We start from the raw sequence: 25069 nt of genomic DNA, 5'->3' as shown, positions 1-25069 counted from the left end.
AATATCTTCTGTATATTTATGTCTCTGAATGGATGCATTGCATCAAGTAGTCTCTGCTCACTCACAATGACCAAATAGAAATGTAGTTACGCAAGTGACATTAGTCCTTTGTAAACCTAAAGAAACACATTTTGTGTAGGCCGGGCTTGCTATTTCTCTTACTATACTAGGAAGAAGTGCTTAAAAACTCAACTTGTTTTCATAGGTAGCAGAAGAATGAAATCCTACACTCATTTTGAAGAAACACGACATGGAAATAACCAAACTTAACCAGTAAGTGGAACCGTTTTGTTTCATATTGATACCAGCCCTAGAGAACTTGAGCCTGGGAATTTTGGTATTTGCCCGGTATCATCTTACTTACGAGGTTAATCTTATTATAGCTTAGAAGCTGTCCTAAGTGCTTAGGAACCGCCCTTCAATAAGCAGCAGCACAATGTGTCTTTCAGTAAAGCTGAGGGCACAGGGGATGAGTAAGGTATTCCTAAGCTACTTCTCAGCTAAGCTTCCTTGCACAGATGGTGTAACTACAACACAGCGTGGTATAGCAGGGTTGTGTTTTTAAGCACATTCCTCATGGATCCGAGTCTCACTGATGGTGACTGTGTCAAATGGGAAAGGGAGCGCGCACGCCATCCAGCCGTCAGCATCTCCACCTGAGCTTTTATTTACTTTCCCGTAGGACATCCAAAGCCTCCATCTTCCTCCACCGCCTCATGCCCCTCCCCAGGCTCTCATAACCCCTTGTACTCCATTCTTGGTCCTCTTTTTTTTTTCCGCTCTGAGCAGATATATCCCCAGGAACCTTGGTCCCTCTTTCTGCATCACAGCAGGAATGCAAAACTGGCACTGCGTCTGGTGTGCAGCCGTCAGACGCATCCACACCTTTTTGCGGAATGTTTTTTCAGTATGTGGTAAACCAGATTATCGTCCAAAAAGGATAGGTCATCATCGAAGGCTGTGGGTCTGCAACAAGCTTGCCTCACTTTGTCAGTGACTAGTTTTTTCTTTCTGGTTAAGTTTTTTAAAATTTTGTCATAGGTGGTCTCGGCTGCATCACAAGATCCACTGCAATACCGGAATATTAGCTCTTCTTTGGTTTCGTATCCCAAATCCAAGTCGGTCACATTTAAATGTATTTCTGTTAAGACACATCCTCGATTTTTGCCCTTTTGATTCCTCCTTCCCTTTTTGCTGGAATTCTCTACGTTTGTGGCTGCATTTTGCCGGTTTCTCTCCCGCCTAGAAAAAATCGGTGTCTGTTTATCTGGCGACCTCCTCAATCTTTTAATGGTGGCTTGAATAAAGTCCACTACCTCATCAAACTGATCTGGATAATCCTCTGGCATATTAGCTGTTAGGGAAAGAGAGAAGAGGCTTTGTCACATGTCAGTTGTCATTAAGTTTGTCTCAAAAACGTTAGATACATGCAAGCTGCTCCGCCCATCACTTCAGAGTGCATGCCCAGGACCCTCAGAAATCAGGGAGAATTTGGAATGGTTTAGATCATCATGGAAACTCATTTGGGGAAAAATAAATGAGATATGTATGTAACTCTGTAGGTGTCTGCTGATGCTTGGTAGCACTTCAGCACATCTTTCAACATTGAATGAACCCTGTCAAAATCGAGGAAAGGAAAAGCATGTCACAATACAAATATTAGTTAATGGGTGGATAAAGCTACTGTAGGGAGGTTATACAGGCTCTTCCCAGCAAAGCAGCAAAGGACGAGGTTTCTTTAAAGCAACTTTGTGATTATAATTGTTGTCTTTTCACACTAGCAGCATTTAGTATTGCCAAAGCCATCTATCGATAAGGTTTTTGGGCATGACAGAAAGATGAATTTCCTGGGGTACTAGGCTGAGCTATTATTCCTGGCTGAGTGCCTGCTTTTTGTGCTTCTGGGGATAATTATTATCATAGCTTTTGAAAGATTTCTCATGGATGTATTTTGTATCACAAGATGCTTATTATATTGAGTAGAAATAGGTCAGAATAGAAGTATTATGTTAATTTTCAAGGGAATTGCTATTAATGCATTTTCTTTTTATGAAGTTAAAATACCTATTTCATTTTTCACTTCATATATACTCTACCAGTGATAAATTATTCAAGTAAATTAAATGTTGAAGTCAATGAAATGTTTTGATACTAGCAAAATGAATCTCTTCAAGAAGGGTGAAACTGAAATTGCTTCCAAATGTTCTCAGATTTCAGCTTTTCAGTGTGATATGGAAAAAATTCACATTTTGAAATCTTTAAACTTCCCATGGACTAAATCCCTTAGCGTGATCCACTTTAGTGAATACAGTGATTTAATGGAGGGTCAGGCTGTCAGGAGCCCATGTGTAGGCGCCCTTATGTTGTATTATTAATGATTGTCTCTTAAACACATAAACTACATTGCCGTATTGAGATTTTTTTTTTTCTCATTCATTGTGCCAAAAATCAAGACTTGAGGACTCACTTTCTTTGAAGTAAGACCTAAGAGGACGCCTCTTTCTGTACTTAACTCCCAAGCACCCACCTACATAACAGACCAGTGTCATGCACCAGGCCCTGCATGTACGGGAGCTCCATCTCCAGAAGGATCCCTACAAATACCCCAGGAACTGCAAATGTTGGGAAAGTGCATCTGGCCAGGGTCTGGTACCTCCACTGAGCCACGAAGGCTCTCGCTCGGTTCAGTGCCGAGACAGGAACAGCTCCTTAGGCAAAGGCTCAGCTCCACGTTTCCCTAATGAGCACTGTAACAGACAGGAGTCGTGATGGGAGGCCAGGCAGCGCATGTACCCAGCCCACATGCGATGGCATCGACATTGTTAACAGGAAAGAGGAAGCCATGAGGCTGCCTCCCATTGCCTAGCAAAGCTGCACCTTCTTATCCTCAATAGAAGCACCAAATACAGAGGAGATAGGGGCAGCAGGATCTTAACTCTAGTTAGTGCAAAAACCTGCTGAAACACAGTGCATCTGCATATAAGGAGAAACATGGGCCCCTCCCCAAAGCAATCACATCCTAAAGGCCTCTCTCCATGACAAAAGCAGAGTTTAGGACTGGTAAAAGTGAATTACAGTTTGTTTTACAGATATCCATTCTAAAGGCAACAATCTCACAGATCAATGACTGTCAAAAGATGTGAGGATGGATGGCTACTATCTGTACAGCTATATGGGACCTGAATAAGGCAGGACCCTGCACCAAGCCCCATATTCCTGTGATGCCAATGGTAAGCACACCCTTCTTGCACTCCTCTGTCATTACCTCTGTAGCACGTACCAGAATACCCACTATGAGCCACACCTACTGGAAAGGGGTAGCTTGGATAGATGTGTCCGTTGGATACACCACCTAGCTCTGTTGCAGGACAGGCTGGTCTGCCTGCACCATATGAATACTGCCCTACTGAGCAAGGTCTAGGTCAAGGTGATGGGTGGGATACATTCCTTAAAAGCAAGAAGGGGTAGACACCTTGCTAGACTCAGTCAAGTAAGATGACCCATGTGGATGTGGCGTAGCCTCCATTGCTGAAGTACAAGCTTGGCCCTGGCACAGATACAGATGTAAAAGGGTTTGGTAGGAGGCACTTGTTGCTGTGAGACTGGGTGGTTTCTAGGTTTCTTGAAGAGAAACTAGGTTTCTCAGCTTACAATCCAATAAGGGAAGGATGTGGCCCTGAGGAGGTGGTTCTAGCTGTGCCATTCTCCACTCTCACCTTCAAATTACCCCTTTCATACTACCGTGACTACCCCACCCTCTGTCACATACTCCTGGCCCAATCCTTGATGTAATGAGACGTTTGCTATGGACAGTGGAATGCAGCCATCAGGGAAGCACACTAGGGTTTAATGAAATTCATGTAATGGTTGACCATCAGGAAGCAGATGGGAGATTGTTACAGGGAAACCCAACCTATATGTGGAGATTCTTGTCTGAAACTTTCAGCCTCATACTTATCCCAAGCCTGGTACACTGCCAGTGCAGCAAGGGAAGTAAGTGTCCCCCACCTAAGAAGGGAGAAACAAAACTGTGGATTACCTGAAGAGAAAATGACCCAACTAGGCACGTCATTTTTAGACTGCTTGCAATTCAGATGCAAAAATATCACCTACCCCTGCAGCTGTCTACTTTGGTTACATATTAATCAGACAGTTACAGGGTTCAACAGTGTCCTGCCCAAGACAATCCAAGTATGCCCTGGAGCATAGATAAAGAGGAGAAAAGGCCCATGTTGTGGACTGTGTACCTGCTCAGAGCCCTCAGAGACATCCATCCTTGTTCACGTGCGACTGCTACACCAACAGCACCAAGGGAGTTAAAGATGCTGAGAGCCTTCTGTGCTGTGAGTGGCCTATAATACTTAAGGTGGAGGAAATACACCATAGAAGAGCCCTATGCAACGCTGCTAATGCAGGCATGGGGTATCAACATTGCAGAATGCGGAAGCAGTAGGCAAAAAGTAGATCAAGTAGTCAAGCCAACAGTGCATCCAACTACAGACGTCCTGCCTACACTGCAACCAGAAAAATGGGGTAACTGGCAGCATGACTGATCCTGCTAATCTCTGTGGGGCTCTAACACAAACCATGCAAGAAGCGCTCCAAGCTGTAACCTCGGATGAGGTGTGCATGGCTGATACACGTAATGGAGCTGGAGATCCCTGCTCAGCTCATCTCCTATTGCATCATCATGCCGCTTGGGAGACTCACTGGGAGGGATGCCAGCACTATGAATAAGATGAATGCCAATTTTCTGTCTCCAGGGTGGACTTCTCCTTCAGCCCAGGGAATTGGAAAATATTCCAAGCAGGTATCCAAATCTATTGAGAGGACTCCTGCAGTGATCCCCAGTATTTGGAGATTACATCACTGGAGGAGACACAAGCCACATGGATGACATTAGGGAACTGGTGGGAACAGAGCCCCACTCAAAAAAAATGTGCTGGACCTATTGTCCCTGGTCAGTGTCTGCCCACCTGCAACCACACATGCAGTTATGCAGCTATGTGGGTACACCACATTAACACAATGGCAGCTGCATTACTGGGCTACTCAGTGAGTCCTAGCAAGTTCCTCTAAGCAAGAACAACCTCTGCCTCTGGAGCCCCAAACTAGTCACCACCACTGCAATGATGCTTTCTTCGGCAGCTTCCAGCTGGACTGCCAGTGTACCCCAAGTTTGCTTCCATAATTTAGCACTGTTTGAGGAACACCTCCAACCCTCGCAACCAGCCAGCCTCTGACTGGTACAACTCTGAACTGTTGTACATCCCACATAGCCAAGTTTCAACACACACTCAGCAGCGTGGGCCTGTGCTCTCCGTACTGTGTTGCGCGCAGCCGGACCCAGCCACCACTGAACCACGGACCATGCAATGAGGCTCATACTGACTGGATGTGGCTTGGTGCTAATTTTCTGCTGCTTAACAAAGCACAGTCATCAGTGTGACTACAAACAGCCACTAGAAGCAGCTTGCAGGGGTTTGAAGGAAACCTTGACAACTAGGAGTAAAGTGAGAGCTGACTTATCAGCCTACGCCAAGGTGCCAGTCACAACTCTGTAGCGATATTCAGCTGTCCAATAAGTATGGGTGTGCAGCCTGCGAGCCCAAAACAAAATGCTGTAAAAACCTGCTAAAGTAGGACCCTGGGCAACCAAGTGGAAATGCCAGCATTAATACTAGGCGTGACAGGTTGAAACAAGGCACTAGAGGTAAGTGCTAAGGAAGCTACCAGACATCATACATGAATAAGCAATAACCACTGACCAAGGATGAAAGACCATAAAAGGCTAATGGACAGAAGGGAAGGTGGAGAAGATTGACAGCAGGACCACCCCATCCTGATGGGCGCTTGCTAGATGTGCTCCAGGGATGCCAAGACCTCTCTGCACCACAGCCACCATGTGCCGAGCGCTTGTTTGGTCTCTGCACTGTGGTGAATGCTGCTGGGGGTGAAGGGAGTGCTGAGCCAAGCTGCGTGGCCAGGGAACACCACCGGACTCATAGGGGCTGCTTTGGCATTGACTGCTGGTTTGTAACCTGCATCAAGCCACTCGACTGAGGGGTACTTAGTTACTCCTCTGACTCCAACACTGTTTAGAAAACATATATAGTCTCAGAACAAAGGTCAACAGCCCAGCAGCTTTGCTTCTCTAATACTGCATGGACTGCGCTGGCTTGACTGTGCAGCAGACAAAACTTTCTGTGGGGACAAGCTACCCCTTCTGTAATATACGCAGTTTGCATGTGTGTATATGTGTATTGTATTTACATATACACACATACAGACAGATCTAATTATACACACATATTTTTTCAAAACAAACTAGTTTACTGACAACACTTGCCTTCTGGTGGAAAAGCTGAGAGAACAAACACATGACAGATGCCTGTCACACTGCACAAACTGCCAGCAGAAAATGTACTACGGAAATAAAAGCAGTAAAGATCTCTGAGCAGTGGTCCCTGGTCCCAGGCTCCAGCGTGTGAAGGAATTAAAATTTAAAAATCCAAAGCAACCTAGGATAGGACAGGATGGGATAGCACGGGATGGGATGGGACAGGATAGGATGGGATGGGACAGGATAGGATAGGATGGGACAGTCCACAACAGCATGTGCTCAATATAGGTTAGAAAAGGTTGGCTCACACATGAGACGTGCCTCAAAGCAGGTGTTTCCCAAGGGAAACAACCTTATGTCCTGGAAATGTAAAATCTTCCCTTACGGAACATGTGGCCTCTGTGAATCTTGTTTACAGCATGGGGAAAAAGGCTCACAGACCCCATTTGGGGCAGCATGATGGGGAGAGCCCCACCACTTAAGACAATGGTGCCATGAACATTCACAAGACTGGCGCAAAGTCATGAGATTTCGTTTGGGTTTTATGTCATGTTTCTGCAAGCTGTTTCCTGACCCTCCAGCTGCCTGGGGAAATCCCTTGAAGTCAGCCTGTGTGTGGGCACGTGCACATGTTTTTGCATTGCCCCTGCCTAGCACCCTACTGGCAGGAGCATGGAGTGGGCAGTGGTGCCTGTGGGAGCTGCGGCGAGCACGTGTGTCCTGCTCCCGCTCATCTCGCTCTCCTGCGGCTCCTTTCCACGCTTTCTCTTTCACTGCCATTCCAAGGACCTGACTGCCCAAGCAGGAACAACGAGAGCCTTTTCCTCTGCTGGCAACTTGAGGAGTCTGCTTTCTAGTGCTGGAGTATCAAGAGTGGGGGTATGGATGGCAGCCCATGTGCTAGCCCCGCTCTGGGCACCTTCTCTGTCTCCCGTGTCCAGCTGAACCAGGGCTCTTGATCTGCCAGTAGTTTCTCACATGACCAGAAAATGAGTAAAAAAGCAAAGAAAGAATGAAATATCACAGGACTGGTGCACATGTGAATTTAGAAGGGTGAACAGGTGAACAACAAATGTCCAGAACTCCAAGGGTCAAACAAAAAAAGAAGAAATGAAACTCATTTAAAATACTAAATAAAAACCCCAAGAATATTTGAATCTTCTGCTTGCTGTTTGCAAGTTATTTGCTTGCTTTTTGAACCTTTAGGGCACACTCAGATCATAGTTTTGACCCAATCTCTTGGGTTAGGAATGTCCCTCTTGAATGCAAACTGAAATTCTTGCCTCATTGCTGCTCTCCAAAACCAGAAGTTTTGACCTGCCCATCACCGAGGACAGTCCCTGTCCCCTGGGCACTACAAGGGCTGGCAGCACATATGGGTGCGGGATCCTGGTGGTCTCTACAGGCCTCTGCAGAAAGCCACCCTGGAGCTCTGCTTTGGGTACTTGGGGAAACGTGCCTTCTTCCAGACATCTTCCCTGCTGCAAAACACTCCCCCCCCCGCCCCCGGCTCCCTGCCTGCCTTTGCATCTCCAATTAATTAGAGACACTGTGTGCCAGCAGGAACAGGATCTGATGCCTGCATATTTTAGAAGAGTAAATTAGTGTCCAGATAAGACTTCTACACAAAATAGGTCTAAATGAATATCCAAACCAAACTCATCACCTTCTCAAGAAAACAGTCTCCATTAATGAAAAATGGACAATTTATTTCTGTCTGTTGAAATGTGATCACAATTACATTTTGTAAAACTATCCCTTTGATTTCACTAGTGACAGATTTTAAAGCCAAATATTCCCCCGCGGTGGCAGTAACCCAGCATGGTAGAGCAAGAAACCCTCAGTATGTACCTGACCACAAATTGATTTCTGTGGGAACAGATGGATCTTCTGCTTTTGAGAAAAAAAATCCAGTTACTCATTTTAGTGCCTGGTTGTGGTTTTAAAAGGCTAACTACAGTCCCTTCTGACCATGCTGTCTATTATGGTTTACAAGAAGCGCTTAAATTCTATAAATTGCAAAACAGTAATTTATGTAAGTGGGTTTTACTTTCCTTTTTTTTTTTATTAATCTCATAAAACTTGATGTTTGAAGTTATTTGAAACAGTTTGTACTTTATAGAATAGTTTTCTGCACTGATCTCAGGAAAATGCAATCACATCACTGCAGCGTCGTTTGGCACTTTGCATGTCCTGAGTTGAAGCAATGTAATAAAAGTCATGGAAGTTACACTAAAAATGATAAAATCGGGTTTTTGGTTTACATTGTAGCTTTTATGCATGCATTTGTGGCAGTGTACAGCTACTGTGTCAAAATGTCAGGCCAAACATTTAATAAAATTACCAGGTTATTTCACTTAAGCACAGCTGTCTTTTCAATTACAGAAGTTCAAACAGCAGCATTCAGACTCTGGTTTACGATTTCAAAATTCAAGGGGGTTAATCCATCTTATTATGATGGTAAGCATTATTTAGAAAATTCAGATCCAGATCTGTGTTAGGATCAAATGGCCCTTTTTCAAACACACTTCTGTTACTTGAATCTGGGCCCTTCATAACTAAAATATTTTAATTTCCTTTCTTTCCTGGTTATTTTCTAAGTTTCCTCCAATGTTATACTCAACAAAGAAATTTCTTCTTAGATCATTGGATAGCGGGAAACAGACAATTAATGTGCCTCTAACAGTGACTGCAACAAATCATCCTCATATTTTTGACGCTTATGAAGATTACTCTGGTATAGCATTTATTCATTAAATATTTTTGTATTTAGGTTGCTTTGCAATAGTTTTCAGGTACTTATTATAGTGGGTATGCCCTGTCTGAACAGAGAATCTCTCCATCTCACTCTTGTTTGTGGAACTGTGACCTTGGCAAGGTTAAAATTACTAATGTGATGACCATTCTGCTTTGCAAAGTAAAAAACCACCAACTGTGGTGGGAATAAACCACGTATTTTATTGAAAATTAATTATTTTTCCTGAAAAACAAAGCCTATCATGCAGGCATCAAAACAAAGGCAGGTGTTAAAAATAGTTATGCTGAAAGGTTCTCAAGATAAAACACCACCTCTGAGGCATGACTTCGCTTTCATGCCTCACATGAAAATCTGGGGGGCTGACCGTTGTGTCCATTAGGAAACAGAGTACCAAACACGCCAGCACCAGCTCATCTCCAAACGTTCAACACAGTTTTGGTTCACTGCCTCACTCCCTGCCTCGCCGGCTCCCAGGGCATGTTGTGTCCTCCCCTCCAACTCAGAGAGCCCTTAGGAATGGAGCCTGTCACCGCTGTCACTTGTCTCTCATCAAGGTAAAGTGCTAAGTAATATGAAGGATGACTCTGGGGCCACTCATACTACTCAGGTACAGTAAGTCAGCACTGGAAAAAGGCACAGGGTTAACCTTCCTGGTGTGCTTACTCCTAATGGAGCAGCCAAGTTTAGCATTCATAGCTCACTATCTAACCCTGCTGCTTCCCATGTGTGCGTCATGATGGCAAATCGGCAGAGCACTTTGCATTTTCACACTGCCATGCTGAGCAGTGTCTCCCCTTGCATCCTTTGCCTGCTTTCTCACAGGTACACAACGCTGGTTCCCACCAGGAGAAGAAAGGGCAGAAACAACAGGACCATCGTAATTGCTTAATCCCTAAGAGCAGGGGGGAACAGTAAGGTCAGATGAACTGGGTGCAGTAAAGGAAGCTGCCTTGTGAGCTGACCTGTCCACAAGAGTTTCTTGTTCTTTGCCTGGTCCAGGCTGGGCTGTTCACAAGATCCTGCCAGACTCTGGGCTGGCATCCAGGGTGGGGCCCCTCCTCTGGCCTCTCTAGTGTGGGCAAAGTAGCGTCTCATCTGGGAGTCAAGCAGCAAAGGAGCAGCAGGAGGATGTGGTCTCGCCTCTGACTCAGAGCTTTGAAAGACCAGCTCTGAGGCACTGAGGAGCAGACAGCTTTTCAGCAGTCACTCCTGAGGTTTTGTGACAGCTCCTGCAGAAGCTGCCAGGAGCCTGCCTGCACTAGGGCCCTATTTTACGAGGCTGTGTGGGTACTTGAGCACCCACAAAGCAGTCTCTGCATCTGAAGAAGTTAGGGCATACACAGTGTAAAAGGGGGAAAAATAAAGTGGCAGTGCCCTGCCTGAAGACAGTGACAGCGCAGGAGCCAAACCCAGGCAAGGCACATACCTGCCTATTGTCTCCTCACTAAGGCCTTGCACCCCTCCAAATTCATACCATGCTGAATAAACATCCAGCTTCCCAGTAAAACCTGGGTTTATGCTTAATATTTGGTTCTGTCCCAACCTTGCAAGAACCTCAAATGAGTATGCATGAGTGGGATACAAAACCTGTGACCTCTATTAGCAAGAACACATTCAGTCAGCTAACAGGCATGGCCCTGAGACTTTAATGGAGGAAATACTGTTGGTAATAAAAAGAAATTCTCTTTAGCATCCCCTGGTGCAGAAGTGACCCAGCCCAGCCCTTGCATGACATCACTACAACTCCACACGGGTCAGCCAGCCACACTTTAGTGCCAGCGCACCAAATGGGAACAGCATTCCTTAATAAATAACAGCAACTATTCCCAGGCTGCCTGTGCTCTTACACTGCATCTTCTGTTGGGTTTTAGGGGTGTCCCCAAGGAAAAAGCACAGGCAGCAAAGCAGCAAGCAGGGATCTTATCCCAGTCTCTTCCCTGGGGGCAGCAGAGCAGAGCTCTCCAGGCAAAACCACGGCTGATGCCCCTCTTGTGGCAATCTCTGCTGCTATCAGATTTTGATCTGACTTATAAATAATACATGTTCTTCCACTGTTGCCTTTCACTACCTGCATTTCAATGCGTTTACAACAGAAACAATATGAAAAATTTTAACACTGCAGTTTGGAAAATGTTATTACTGTAATAATCAGTCCCTGGCTCTTGGGCAGGTGCTACTTGCTCTGCTGCAGAAGGTCCCACGTTGGGATGTGTGGACCATGCCCTGCCAGACGGCGCTGGCATGCGCTCAGAAGAGCAAGCTACTTACCGGCCGCTATGCTGGTTCCACACCTCCCTGTCAGAAATTTCCTGAGCAATAGCTGGTTTTGCCAAAGAAATCTTACACTCTAAAAACGTGGCCACCTGAGAAGTTTTGGCATACGGCTGTAATACTGCCTGGCCCTGACACAGGAAAACAACTATTTTGACTTCAGTGATTGCTTTTGAACACTATTCCTGGCCAATAATCATTAAAGCATTCGTACAAGTCCCACTGACTTCAAAGAAATGTACCTACAGGTTTCAGTTTAAGTGCTGTACCAATACATACAGCCTAAATATCTGCTAAGTCATACAATGTAGCTTTATCCCTTAAAAAGAATGCTGATACTTGAAATGCCTCACATAATAATTTTCTGTCCCCGATCTCAGGAACAGACATGCTCTAATGTGTATTTTGTGTCTTAATGTTTTGTTTGTTCCTGCCGCAAATAAATATTTTTGATTCTATTTTCTTCTTTCTCTTTGTAATCAGGACTGTATTTCCAAGAATCATCAAAATCTTTCCTTTGGTTCCCCTTACCAAATACTACTAGATCAGAAACTATAGATGGTTTTGTCAAAAAAGACCATTCTGCAGCAACAACCACTCTACCAGCACTAATGTGGCAGTGGCCTATTTAGATGTCTGATGATCTTGAACATGGTTACGCTGCAATATTTAGTATTCCTCGCTTATTACTTGTCATTAATTTATTACCTCAGAAGTATGAGAATCCACAGCAAGTGTAGTTATGTGCAGCTTGGCCTATGTACTCCAAGTTTCAAGCTGTGGTTGCTTGACAGTGTGCGTGGTGGATGAACACTGGACATGTGCACGTGATGTCCATCCCTGATCATTTGGAATTGTGCCGTATGTGACTTGATGACCCCAATGGCTTTTCTCAGCCTCTGTAATTTTGAATATTTTAAACCTACTTCATGCAGTCTTAATCAGGGCATTACAGCCTACCAATCTGAGGATCCTCTTCTAGTGGACAAATAGTGCCTCCCCCATCAACTCATCAACAGTCACTATACTAGTTCTTCAGCCTTTCAAGAAGGGTTTTGCAGCTTGTCATCTGCAGACCCTGAACACAGGAATTTCTAAAATATATTGAAGAGATCTACGAAAGGTGACCAAGAAAAGCATGTTCAGGTGTGTCATCTAGAAACCCACACCTGCAAAACATCTAAAAGGATCCACAATTCCACTGGAAAATTTCTGAGGTCCCTAAATTGAAAAGCAGCAAAGATATAAAACTTTAAACAAAGGATAACTCTTAAAATGAGAATAAAACAACATTCTCTTGCATTTCAGTCCCTTTCTCCTTAAGTCCCAGAATACCCGTCACAGGAGTATACTCAAGTATCTATACCTGAGGCTGTGGAGAAATGAGGCTTCTAGGGCTACATGCATCTGGATTTAACCAGATGTGTCCTATTCTTTCTTTTGCTAGAAATTTGCCCATGAATGGGCAAACTTGAATGCTTGAGATTTCTAAATGCCTAGATAATATGGGTGTGCTCCTGCAAACAAACTTCACATATGCTAGTCCAGGGCACACAGGCACACTTGGTCTGACACCGGCCTCATGCACCAGCTGTACTGGATACACACAGACCAGATGACGCAGTGTGCCACCTGCTCAGTGTGGCAGATACCTCTCCAATGCATTGGATCTACTGTGCATGGGCAGGTTACCTCTGTAGCTTCTGGGCATCTTAGACTAAAGCTCATATGCCACACACAACACAGGTGTGCTGAGCAGGAAAGCCGGGACAGAAACATGAGAGTTCTGGCTCGTAACACTGAATGTGCCTAATAAATATTGTAGGGAAGGAAATGCATTCAGTTGGAAGTATAATTTAATACTGGTTTTGCCTTAAGGAGCCCTACAATATCCCTGTTTATTCTAAATACTTTTCATATTAGTTGATAATTTTACAGCTAAATGCAATAACTTAACACTAAATACACCTTAGCAGGGGTATGAAGATTTTTTAACAGAGATATAACGCACACACACCATAGTGTGTTACAGCAGAACAAACACACCAAAGGAGCTCCAACAACAAATGACCATCCACTGGCTGTAGATTAACTCAGACATCACAACGCTAAAAGATACCTTCTCCTATTATGAGGGAAAAGCCCACGGTGAGCTTTTTCATGTAGACATACATACTTGCCCCTAGCTCTTACTAAAGATGGTCACTTGATCAAAAGACTATATATCATACCCTGGATCTTAGGATACTCCGGTCCTCACATACACGTTGACTACGGCCATACAACAGCAAGTAGTTACAAAACGTATTCACTGGGAACTGCATATAAGCCAACCTGCTGACTTAGTATTTACTTTATAATAACTTGGTTTATATTTGTTCTGTTCGCCGTTGCCATTTAAGCTAATTGTGTCCTTCCCCCAAGCAGACTGTAGCATCAGGGAAACAAAGAAAGGGTTTTCTAACCTTACAAACGCTACATCTACTCTTCTTTGTGTGAAATAAGCTATCCCATGAACACTGATGCCTGAAACACCTACAAACACTGGATTAATTTCAATTGCCCTGCATTTATGGAGGCTACTCTCACTACAGCCTGCAGTCCACTAAAAAATGCAGTGGACTGCAATTACCAACACCCTCTGCCATCTCTAATTACTGCCCCGAACAGCAAAGGTCAGCACATTACACCTGATCAGCCCAGGAGGTTAGGACCTTGCCTGTAGGCTGGAATGAAGGAAGGTTTCAAGCCAATCTAAAAGGGATGCGGTAACATCAGGTCACCTCAGAGCACTTTGCAGAGAAAACAATCCCATCAAATGAGAACACAAAAAGGTGTCAAGGGCCTGGGAAAACAGATCTGTCCTCTAGCAAGGTGTTTGGACTGCCCTGAGGGGCGGGACTTGATCTCACAACCCTACAAGCCCGGCTGCAAGCCGTGTATGGGAGACCCGACCTCCTGGAGTAAAAGCAATGCATACCTTGGAGCACAATCGCTACTCCCCACTCGGCCTTCATGGGGATTGCTTTAGGGGAGGGGAGAGCAGTGTACCCCTCTTTGAATGCACATAGCACCCAGTCCTGCCCAGCGCACACACACTGCCCTACACAGATGAGCCAATGTGGGCGATGACCGTGCTCCCACTGCTTTGTAAGCTGCCTCCTGCAAAGGTCCTTGGCAAAGCAGCTGACCAACAGTATCCACAGAGATATTAATACAGGGCAGGTCCACCAGCAGACGAGCTGGGGAGGTGCAAGCACGTCTGCATGCTCGTGGCACACTGCCCTCTGCTTGTAAGAGAAACCTCAAAGAGGAGAGGGAAGTTGACACGGTTGAGATTTGACTCCTCTTGTGTACATCGTTATATGTTTTTCGTGTGTTGAAGGCGTGTGCCACCACATAGCAAGCGAAGAGAAACAAGTACGTCAAAGACACTGATGGTGGTGACTTGAACAAAGCGCTGCTGTGGCAGGAAGGCAGTGACGTGCCAAGATAGGATGAACCTCATGGGCTCTGTTTTGCAGTCTGTTCTCCATTCACCACACACTTTAAAACCTAAAAACGGCATAAAAGTGGATCACTGTTCTCTTACAGCCACCTTTCTGCAGGTCTCCCCTGACTCATCTGATCTAGCAACATAGCGAAGTTTCAGACTTTCAGGCATGGGTGCTGAGTAAACACTGCTGTGCAAAGACCAAATGAACTCCCTGGGTTTTCCCCAATTTCTGTTGTGAAGAACAGCACTGCTCACTCTTCCATTGCAGTCACAGTGCTAAGAGATTGAGCCCGAACTATCAGTCCTGTCTCAAATGACTGCACAATAACCTGTGACCCAGCTCTGCTTGGCAAAGCCTACACCTGCTGTACCTGGAAACAGAGATACCTTGAAGAGGCTGTCTATTGATACTACCATAGCTCAGGTAAAACACAGGTTGTCTTTCTTCTCACTTCTTGTTTACCCAATCCACAGGAAAAAGAGAGGCAACAATGACAAGTTTTTGGACACTAGGAAAATACAAAACTGCTACTCCTGCCTGTCCCCTTGAGCTGCTGCAGAGAAACCAGCTCACCAGGAACCATATCCCCAGAAGTAAGTTTCAAGATAAAAGCAGGCATTTTACAAATACTATCACGCTGGAAAGATGGAGCATTAATGCTCTCCCACCCTGTAGCTTCTGCCAGAGCTGGTGTTGCTTTCCCCTTAATGCTCTTCCTGCCATCTGCACTGCAGCAAGGCTGTGCAGAAAGGACCAGCACAGTGGCCTGAAAAGCTGATCACTGCTCTTCGCAGGATAGTACCTATCCCACCACGCAGCTTGCCGTGGAGAAGAAGATCACCACATACAATGGCCCTGCAGCCCTGGCAGGCTGGAGGCCTGGGAGGAAGTGCTTTTGGCTGACCTCTGCGCATGGAGGGGTTGAAAAGACATCACGGGCTGCTGGTCTGCGAGCAGCAGGAGCCCAGGCTGGGATGCATGGAGGCAGCAACCTAGGCAAGATTCCAGCAAGGGGGAAACACAAGCGAGAAAAGGAAAGAGAGAAGACTAATTGGGGAAGGACATAGATGTGTGTGTAGCAGAGGAGATGGGTGTCGGGGAGGGGATGAAAGCAGAGTCAAGGCACATGATTCCCCTCTCGGCACTTTAGCCTGGCTGCTCCCAGAGAAACCAGAGCGGGGCTGACCATCGCTGGAGCTGCAGCAGGTACAGGGAAAGGACATGCCTCCACATAAAGAGATAAAAATGAATCCCAAATACTGGATACTGCCTGCATCCTGCAATGAGCTAAACAGAGAGGGCTGAGAAAGGGCAAAGGGAGCAACCTTCAAGCTGCATCTGTGCCTTTGCTAAGTGAACATGTCCACAGTTCATCCGAGTATTTTGCCACTTCATACTGAGTCACATTAACTCTCACTTTAAAAAGCCACCAGAGTTAGCATAATACTCACATTCCACTGTGAAAATCCTGTATCTGCTATTGTAGGAGACCTATTATTAGTGAGGCATTATTATTATCTGTCATTTGGATTGCAAGCTGTTTTACTGGGAGCTGGTTCATGTGGATTGCTCCTTACCCTGCCACTGCTACTCTTCTGTAAATTTCCGTGCGGTCACACTAATTTCAGGATCAGGATCCAAGAGGATTTAATGAAACTCAGCAGCACTCCAGGATGTGTACAGTGACACCGCCCACCATTGGGCTCAATCTCCACCAGGACTTGTGCCCGCTATAGGCAGTGAATAATTGCATTGGCAGGTCTGAGCAGGGAGAAGAAGCTGAAGCAGGGGGGAAGGAGTTTCAGTGCCTGCACTGCGAGGTGCATGTACATGATCCTCCTCTCGGCTCCTCTGCATACAACCACTTTTCTCATCTCTCCGGGTTTTTCAACCAAAGGAATCTTATGATTGCCAGGAAGGTAGGGGGGACGGGGGATGGCAGGGGGATGGGGACGGGGGGCATTGCCTCTGCAATTGCCAAGCGCAAGCTTTGGGGGATGACTTGGTTTGGAGCTGCTGCAGCCAGACCAGAGCCAGTGACCCTGCCTGGGGGATAAGTTGGGGCAGAAAGTGGGGTAGGGTCCTTTTCTCACCCTGATCTAAGCAAAGGGGAGCGGGTTTAGCAAGACAGACAGCAGTGGCTACAAAGGGGAATGTTTCTTACAGTCACTGTGCACAGCATAGGGAGGCAGCAGGCTGATGGGGGAGAGATCATCTTCAGGCCCCTCTACCACTGAAGGGGGCCCCTTGGGAGGCGTCTTACCGGTGGGCAGGGGCGAGGTGGAGACCGTGTTGAGCAGCACCACACAGACAGCCACAACATCCCATAACTTCATCTTAGATCTCCTTCCAACACGGGCCCCTGGCAGAGAGGCGAGGCAGGGTTAGCCCCCAGCTGCTGCGTTTCCCCCACCCCTGCCCCCTCCCTGCCAGCACTGAGACAAAGCTGGCCAGCATTGCACCCCAGATCAGCCAGGTACTCCCTGGCCAGGCTTGGGGACAGGCAGGGGGAAATAACCTCTGCCTAGCTCAGCCTCCCACCCTTGTTGTCTCCCAGAGTGAGGGAAGTGGCGAGAGGTGTGGGAGAGGGAGACGCAGGATGGCCTCCAGCCCCTCTATGCCCAAGCAAGCTGCTTTGGGGGATGCGGGGAGGCAGGTCCCAGGAGCCTGCGTGTCCCTGTGTTGGCCACCAGGTCACCTTGTGCTTGCCTTCCTCCAGCACCCAGGCAGCGCCAGGGCACCTGTCCCCGGGCTGGGCCAGGGAGGACTGGGCTGATCTGGGGTGCTGGGCTGCACAGATCTGTTGTGCTACAGGCAAACCCTCCCTTCCCTTTCCCTCTCTTCTCCTTCCCCTCTCCTCTCCTTTTCCCTTCTTCTTTCATTTTCCCTTTCCTCTTTTTTTTTTTTTTATCCTCTTTCCCCTTTCCTGTCCCCTTCCAGCCCTCTCGCTCTTTCCTTTTCCTCTTTTCCCTTTCATTTTTCTCTCCTTTTCTCTTTCCTCTTCACTTGCCTACAGGTCTGGTTTCAGCTGGGATAGAGTCAATCTTCCTAGTAGCTGGTATAGTGTTGTGCTCCTTTACCCTTTCCCCCTTGCTTTCCCCTTTCCCTTTCTTGCCTTTTCTCCTCTTCCCACTTCCCTTTACCCTTGTTTCAGTATTTTTTTCCTTCCCTTTTCCCCTTTGTTTCCATCTACCTTTCCTTTCTTTTCCACTCCTTTTCTCTTTCCTTTCCTTCTTGTTTCTCTCTTTCTCGTTTCCTTCTCCTTCCCTTCGTTTCCCTCTTCTCATTTCCTTCTCCTCCTCTACTTTTCCTTTTCTTTTTTCCCCTCTTCTGCCTTCTCTTCCCTTTCCCTTTCCTTTCCTTCTTTCCTTTCCCTTTCCTTCTCCCTTTCCTTTCCCTTCTCTCCTCCTCGCTCCCCGGTCGCCCCGCCCGCAGCCAGCCACGGCACACACCCGATGCCCGCCGCCCGGGGATGACAGCTGCCCCCAGCCCGGTTCGGACGGCGGCACAGGGCAGTGTCCGGGTCGGGGGGCGCAGCCCGGCCGAGGGAACCCGCGGCGGCCGCAGCTCCCCCGGCGGGGCCCGGGGCGCGGCTGCCGCCCGGGACCCGCCGCCGCCCGGGACCCGCCGCCGCCCGGTGCGCGCTTTCCCCGCTGGCCGCTGCCTTCGCACCTCGCCGTGTCCGCGCAGGGGCGGGGGGCTGCCGGGCGGCCCTGTGCCCCGGGAGGGTGCCCGCCCCGGACCTCCCGCCCCGCCGTGGTCCCCGCCTCGCCCTCACCTCTGAGCTGGTCTCGTCGGACCCGAGATGGACATTAACGCCGGGGAGCCGAGCGGCCGGCCGGACGATGCATGTGCGCCAGGTCGGGGTCCGACCGCCGGGATCTTCTTTGTGCGGGGGGCGGGGAGGGGGGGGGGGCGGGACGGAGGGACGTGTGGAGGAGGGGGGGCAAGGTCGCAAGTCCGGCCGAGGGGAGCCGCCAGCACAAGCCCCGGCGGCCTCCCCCGCCGCCGCCGCCGCCGCAGGTGCTGTGGCCGCGGCAGGAGCGGCGCCGCGTGGGTCTCTGCCCGCTCCGGCCCCGGAGCCGCGCTCAGCACCAGCGGGAGCGGCCCGAGCCGCGGGGAGCGCCGCCTGGCAGCGGGAGCTGGCTCTGGGTGCTGCTCTCGGGACCCTGCCTGGAAATCTGAGAAAGACACTCCATCAACAACTGCGGGGAGTCAGATGAAGACATCAGGGCTCCTGTAACGCCAGCTGGTCCAGCACCGCGGGGAGCCGCGCACCGCTCGGACACGCACGCAACGGCGGGAAGGACAAAAAAAAAAAAAAAAAAAGAAAAAAAAAACACGAAAAAACCCCCACCCCTGCTGAGGAGGGGAGGGAAAAATAAAAATAAATAAAAAAAATCAAACCACCCCCCTCAGCCTGCTGGGAGACTCAGAGGCCGGCGCTGGGATTTGTAGAGCCGGTAGCAGCAGCAGCAGCGAGGCTTCCTCCTCCGGATCGGGGGTCCCGTCGCGGCGAAAGCTTACATCCAAGCGGGGAGCGTGGCGGGAGGCCGGGCCGGTGCCGGGGAGCGCCCGCTCCGGCTGCCCCGGCTGGGCCTGGGCGCGCCCGGCTCCCGGGGCGCCGGCGGGGTTGGGCAGGCGGGGGCGCGGGGCTGGGCGAGGCGAGGGGGGCGCCGCACCGGCGGGCGGGGGGAGCGCGGAGCCGGACGCGCGGACGCGGGGGCTTTGCCAGGGCGACTCGGCGCCGCAGATGGATTTATAGGGCCCTTTGGCAGTGACGCGCCCTCCGCTGATTCGCTTTCAGACCCAAACACACGCTGGCCCCCCGCACCGGACCCCGCGGAGCCTCCAAATATCTCCCGGCTGAAGTCACCGGCCCGACATACCGTGGGCTGCGCGGCCGCCGGCGCAGCGCCGCGGCACCCACTGGCCCCGCGGCGGCGGCGGGGCCGGGCCGGGGTAACCCAACACCGCGTCCCTCCCCAGCGCCGCTCCTCCGCGCTCCCGCTGCCCGCCCGCTCGCCCGCTGCCACGGATGGACCGACGGACGGCGGCGCGGAGGCTGCCCCCTCCTCGCCCCTCGCCGGCCGCAGGTGCCGCCGGCGGCGGGGTGCGCTGCGGACCCCCTCCGCGCAGCCCGGCCCCTGCGCGGAGGGCGGCGGTTGGACTCGCCGGAGGCCGCTGCAAAGTCGCTGTAAACAGTCTCGGCTTTCAGCCCTGCGCCGTGTATTTATGACTCACCCAGTTGTCCGGAGGTATGAGGTCCTCATGTCGCCGGTGCTATGAAATTAACGCGGCGCAGCCCGGGCGGGCGGCGGGGGAGCGCGCAGGGCGGGCTTGTGCGGCGGCCAACAGACCGCTCCGTCCGCCCCGCGCTGCTGCTTTTTAAATATATTTTTCACTTTGGCATATTTTTTGGGGGGGACGGGACGGAACGGGCCGGGCCGGGCCAGGCCAGACGACGGTGGAGGCGCTGGGGTATCGGATGAAGCAGCGAAACCTCCAGGAGACCAGCTCGCTGCCGGAGCGCGCCGCGCCGGTACAGCGCCGAGCACCGGAGCTGCGGGGACGGAGGGACCCGCGCTGGGCACGGCCGGGGCGGGCCGGCGGCAGAGCTGCCCGGACAGTTGTCACCTGGCTGCGCGTTTGTTTCCATACTGCCCCTCGAGTGTGTGTATGTGTGCGGTTAGGGTCGTGCATTCACACGTGTGCGCACCGGCTCGTCCCTCTCTCCCGGGAAAGGCGAGCAGCCCCCGGGCAGCCCCGCCGGTGACCGCTGCCTGGTCCCGGCCCCCCGCGGGCACGGCTGCCTGCTGCGGCGGGGGCGGCCACGGCTGCTGCCGGGGGGTCTGGCAAGGCCGGGACGGGGGGGCCGTGCCAAGCCTCGTCCCGCCCGGGCTCCGCCACAGCCAGCGGCAACGCGGACTGCCTTTCCCCGACTCTGCCTCTCCTGGGCCACCTCGTCTGCTATATACACCTTTCCCTTTCCCTTTCCCTTTCCCTTTCCCTTTCCCTTTCCCTTTCCCTTTCCCTTTCCCTTTCCCTTTCCCTTTCCCTTTCCCTTTCCCTTTCCCTCTCCCTCTCCCTCTCCCTCTCCCTCTCCTCACCTCTACCCTATTCCCCTGTGTATGTCCCAGCCAGCCCCAGGCCGTGCAGTGACAGGATGTAAGAGGCAAGTGGGACCAGCTCCCGTTGCCTGTCCTGGGCTTTCTGCACCCGTTGCACCCTCTCTGCACCCCTTGGCCTAGGGGACCTCAGGCATGGACTGCAGAGCCAGGCGTGTGCATGCCAGCAACACTTGCTGTTCTTCATCAGTGTGAAACGTGCAGAATCCTCCCAGCACCCAGTTCTGGAGGAGGTCTCAGGCCAGGGACACTGTAGGTCTGTAGAGGGGGTCATGGCCACCTCACTGGGTGTAATGGGAGTGAGGTGCAAACCCCGTGCCCTCCACAGTCAGAGTAGCAAACATTTTTAAGACGTGTTTGTTGAAAATTTGGAGAGGTCTGCTAGTGTCATCTGGACGGACTGCCAGGACAAATATTTCTGCAGGAAGCATCTTCAAATTTCCATTGGATGACAAGACGGAGAGACGAACACAAACAACCTCGCAAAGCCCACTGAGCAGCATGGCTTTTCCATCGCCACAGTCATCCACCTGCTGAGGGGAAATTTCACAGCTGTATACCACTAAATGGGGCATTTGTCATGAAGGGGGCAGCCTTCCTTGTGATTGTGCCCCCACCTGTACAGGAGCAACAGAAATAATGTCTGAATTAATTACTTAATTAGATTTTTTTTTAAATTTCATGCTATTTATTTTCCTAACTCTGCCATTTTGGGAAAAAATAATTTGCACAAAAGAGATTTCTCATAAGAACAGCAGAGTAAAATACTCCCCAAAAGTTATCTCCCGTTATATATTTGAAACAGTATTATACATCAGTAGTCACTGAAAAGTAATCTTTTTTTTTTTTTTTTTCAGTACAGACAATCCAGTGATAGGCACCTGGAATAAAAGTTTATGAAGTGCAGCCTCTTTACAGATAACAACAAGTAGGTGGAACAACGACAGCAATCAAAGAGAAAAAGAAACAGGGTATATAGGATCCGTACAGTAAAGACACAGGCATCTGATAAATGCCAGAAGGGGACAGGAGAAGGCACTACAAGAAGGAGTGGTTGATTTTGCTCAGCAATACCATTCAGGTTGGGCCACCTCTGCCACAAAGTTATTTACGCGTAGTTGTGCAATGGGTGATGGATGCAAGTGCAGTATGCACCGAGTGCTGTATGCAGCAAGTGCCGTACGCACAAAAAGCCATTCCTGGCTCCCAGCCTGAACAGAGCAGGCAGAAAGGTTAGAAGAATGGATAAAACGTGGTGCCCCTGTTAGAGGTCAGGAACTGACACATATTGAAAGGAAAGTCTTGGTTACCCTGTTATCATGTGGTGAGATGGAGTCCTAGCATTTTAAGCCAAAGACCGTTAACTAAAACTTTACTGCACATGTTGGATAAAACGAGCTCAAGGCACTATTCCTTTGCAGGGGTTTTGTCAGTGCAAAGTGGCTAATTTTCTTTAAGTAATACCAGGTGATGAAGCCAAGACAGAGACTGTGTATCTGTAATACTGCAAGAGTGTATTTTTCCTTGCTATTAAAAGCCGCTGAAAGCCTGGTTTTTAACATATGCGTTATTTAGCTCACGTGAACCATAGCGAAAGGAAATGTTATGCAGATGTCTTAGCTGTGCTAATAGGATGGCTGAAATAAATGGAGAGTAAACTTGCTAGTTCTTAATCACAAAAATAGTGCACCTGCCTCTCTCGCACTGCTGTTGTGAGTCTCTTGGTAAGGAGGGTTACCGAGAGCCCTGCGCATTCTTGCTTCGTGGAAACTAAAGCAGCTACTGGAAAATTTCCATAGTTCTATTAAAAGCTAACAAAAGCTTAAGAATTGATTATATTTTCTATAGAGATCATAAAATTTTTAAGCACAAATGTTTAGGAGCTGCTTGAGATAAATTTTTTTTTACTGAAGAAAAAAAAGAACTTTTGCTGTCAGGAAGTAAAACAGAAAGAGAAAAATGATCCATTCAGACCTAAATAAAGTGTGTCTTTACATTGTAAAGGTTGCCTCTTTTAAGACAAGCTAAAAAGCTGCTTGACATTATGCAGTATGGTCTCATTTTTTGTTTATATGTGTCAACATGATGCATAGATCTCTTAAGATGTCAAGCGCTCCATGTTGTAATTTCTACATTACCTTTGAAATATGAAACATGATTTCTTTGTCACAATATGGCGGCTCAGGCAATAAGTGGTTGTTTCTTTGGTATTAGTAACAGAGGAGATTGCGTTGTTGATGAAGCAAGTGCCCTTGGAAGTCATCTGAGTACCAGGGAAATGTGCCGAGCAGCTGCACGCCTGGGGAAGCGGTTGTGTTTTGGATTACAGCTGTCTGGTCCTGTGTGATGTCAAAGGCCTTTGGTCGTCCCTAGACCCGCAGGACTTCCCTGCAGGACTGGACCATTGCATGAAACTCACTTTTGAGCGTTCATTCTCTTTTCTTTGATTTAAGATGATTAAGGTTTGTATGAATTCATGTGTTTCGGGGATGAGGGTGGCCATTCAGTTCTGCACCAGCATCCGACACTGGACCTGCCATTCCTGTATCCCATGGTACATGTATTGTTGTGACTTGAGTGGTGGGCAAGGGGTAAGACTTTGATGTAGATAAGAACCAGAGTGAAAATGTGGCAGCATAGATATCCCCCTGAGCAGTGCAGGTCTGTTTGGGCTCATGAGGATTTGCTCAGGTGCCCAGCCTGTGCTGGAGCCCAGACTACCTGCATTGCACAAGCAATCTAGTTATAGCCGGCCTTAATTGCTGTGTTTATTAGAATTACTGTGAGCCAGTGCCAAGGTCTGTTCTTTAGCCTGGGGGCCAACTGCTGCCCACATCCTTCCTGTTCCCTCCCAGAGAGGGTGGCTGCAAGCAGGTAGCCTTGGGAGTGGCTCCTGGTCCTTGTGGACTCCTGCACCCATGTGGGGGTGGGATTGCTTGTGACAGCATGGGCCCCAGCATACTAGCGACTGTTCTCCCAGCACGATAGTATCGATGGTTGGGCCTGGCAGCATCCCTGGCAGTGTTTATTTTCCAGGGATAGGTGCAGTCAGCGTGTCTCCACGTGCTTCAGGCAGACCTCCCTGCGCAAATGGAAACAAGTCTTCAGCAGGGGCTCTTTTCTTGCTGGGGTGTGAGAAGAAGACATCCTGTTTCTAAAATTGGCCTAAGATGTAGCAAATAGGGCTTAAAAGCAACCTTAACTTCTCTTTGGGTAGGTATTTGCAGAACTTTGCTGTAGATACCTGCTTGTGTTGTTTAACTCGTATATAGGTAAAGTTTAACATGCGACAGGGAACACTGTAGGCAAATTGTATTTAACAGTTCATCTAGGCAGTGCCCTGTGCCCAAATTCCCCCCGTAGCTGAAGTTCCTTTATCCTGTAGGAGGCATTTTTCAGGGAAATACTAGCAGATCATGCAAAGCTTTTCTGCTAAAGCCCTTCATGCAGTAGTTCTCTAGCAGAAAGCTACTCAGGAATCATGAACTCAGGACATATTCTGGTTGCGTATTTCCAAGAGGAGCCTGTTAACTGTTTAAAACTTGCTAATTAAAAATAATTGTAAACAGCTGTCACATTCTGATACTGTTTTAATTGGCATTCATCACAGCTGTATCTGTATTATGCTACCACTGGGATCCGGGTGTATTTAATCTCAGAATGTGTCACCTTCTGAGAGATTAGGAGATCATAAAAGCATGAGGGCAACATATTTGTCAGGGTTGAAGGTCACTAATCTGTGCTGAAAGCAGCCAAGAGGAGCGAGCCACGCGGAGGGACAAGTGAAACAAGCAGTGACATTTTGCAAAACGGTGAGCTTTTCTATTTGGATTCTCTCTCCCAAGGGTTTTTTCCATATTTTTGAATTTGTATTCTGTTGTCAGAGTAAGACCTAAAGAAGGTCATAAAGAAGTATTCATTAGCTTGTTAAACTTAACTTCTGCCTGGCAAAGTTGGTAAAAAAGCCACACAAAACCCACCACCACCAACAAAAAACCCCAAACAAACAAAACCTCCCAAAACCACCAAACAAAAAGCAATGAAATTTTACAAGGTATGTATCAGAAGCTTG

The 25069-nt window shown here is 48.6% G+C and overlaps 1 protein-coding gene across 2 annotated transcripts; it reads right to left on the bottom strand.

The window, feature by feature from the left end:
* Positions 1–869: 869 nt before the first annotated feature.
* GDNF (glial cell derived neurotrophic factor) lies at positions 870–17205 on the bottom strand. Of its 2 annotated transcripts, none has more exons than XM_086480211.1 (2): positions 17034–17205; positions 870–1354 (listed from the first exon to the last, which is right to left on the bottom strand). In XM_086480211.1, exons 1-2 carry the CDS (start codon positions 17203–17205, stop codon positions 870–872), a joined length of 657 nt encoding a protein of 218 aa, XP_086336337.1. The 2 variants fall into 2 exon arrangements, with proteins under 2 accessions (XP_086336337.1, XP_086336338.1); XM_086480212.1 differs by having other exon boundaries at positions 17133–17205.
* Positions 17206–25069: the final 7864 nt, after the last annotated feature.

This window comes from Leptosomus discolor, chromosome Z (genome assembly GCF_034619465.1).
Source record: "Leptosomus discolor isolate bLepDis1 chromosome Z, bLepDis1.hap2, whole genome shotgun sequence".
Lineage (NCBI taxonomy): Eukaryota > Metazoa > Chordata > Aves > Leptosomiformes > Leptosomidae > Leptosomus > Leptosomus discolor.
This window is presented reverse-complemented; position numbering and strand designations above follow the sequence as displayed.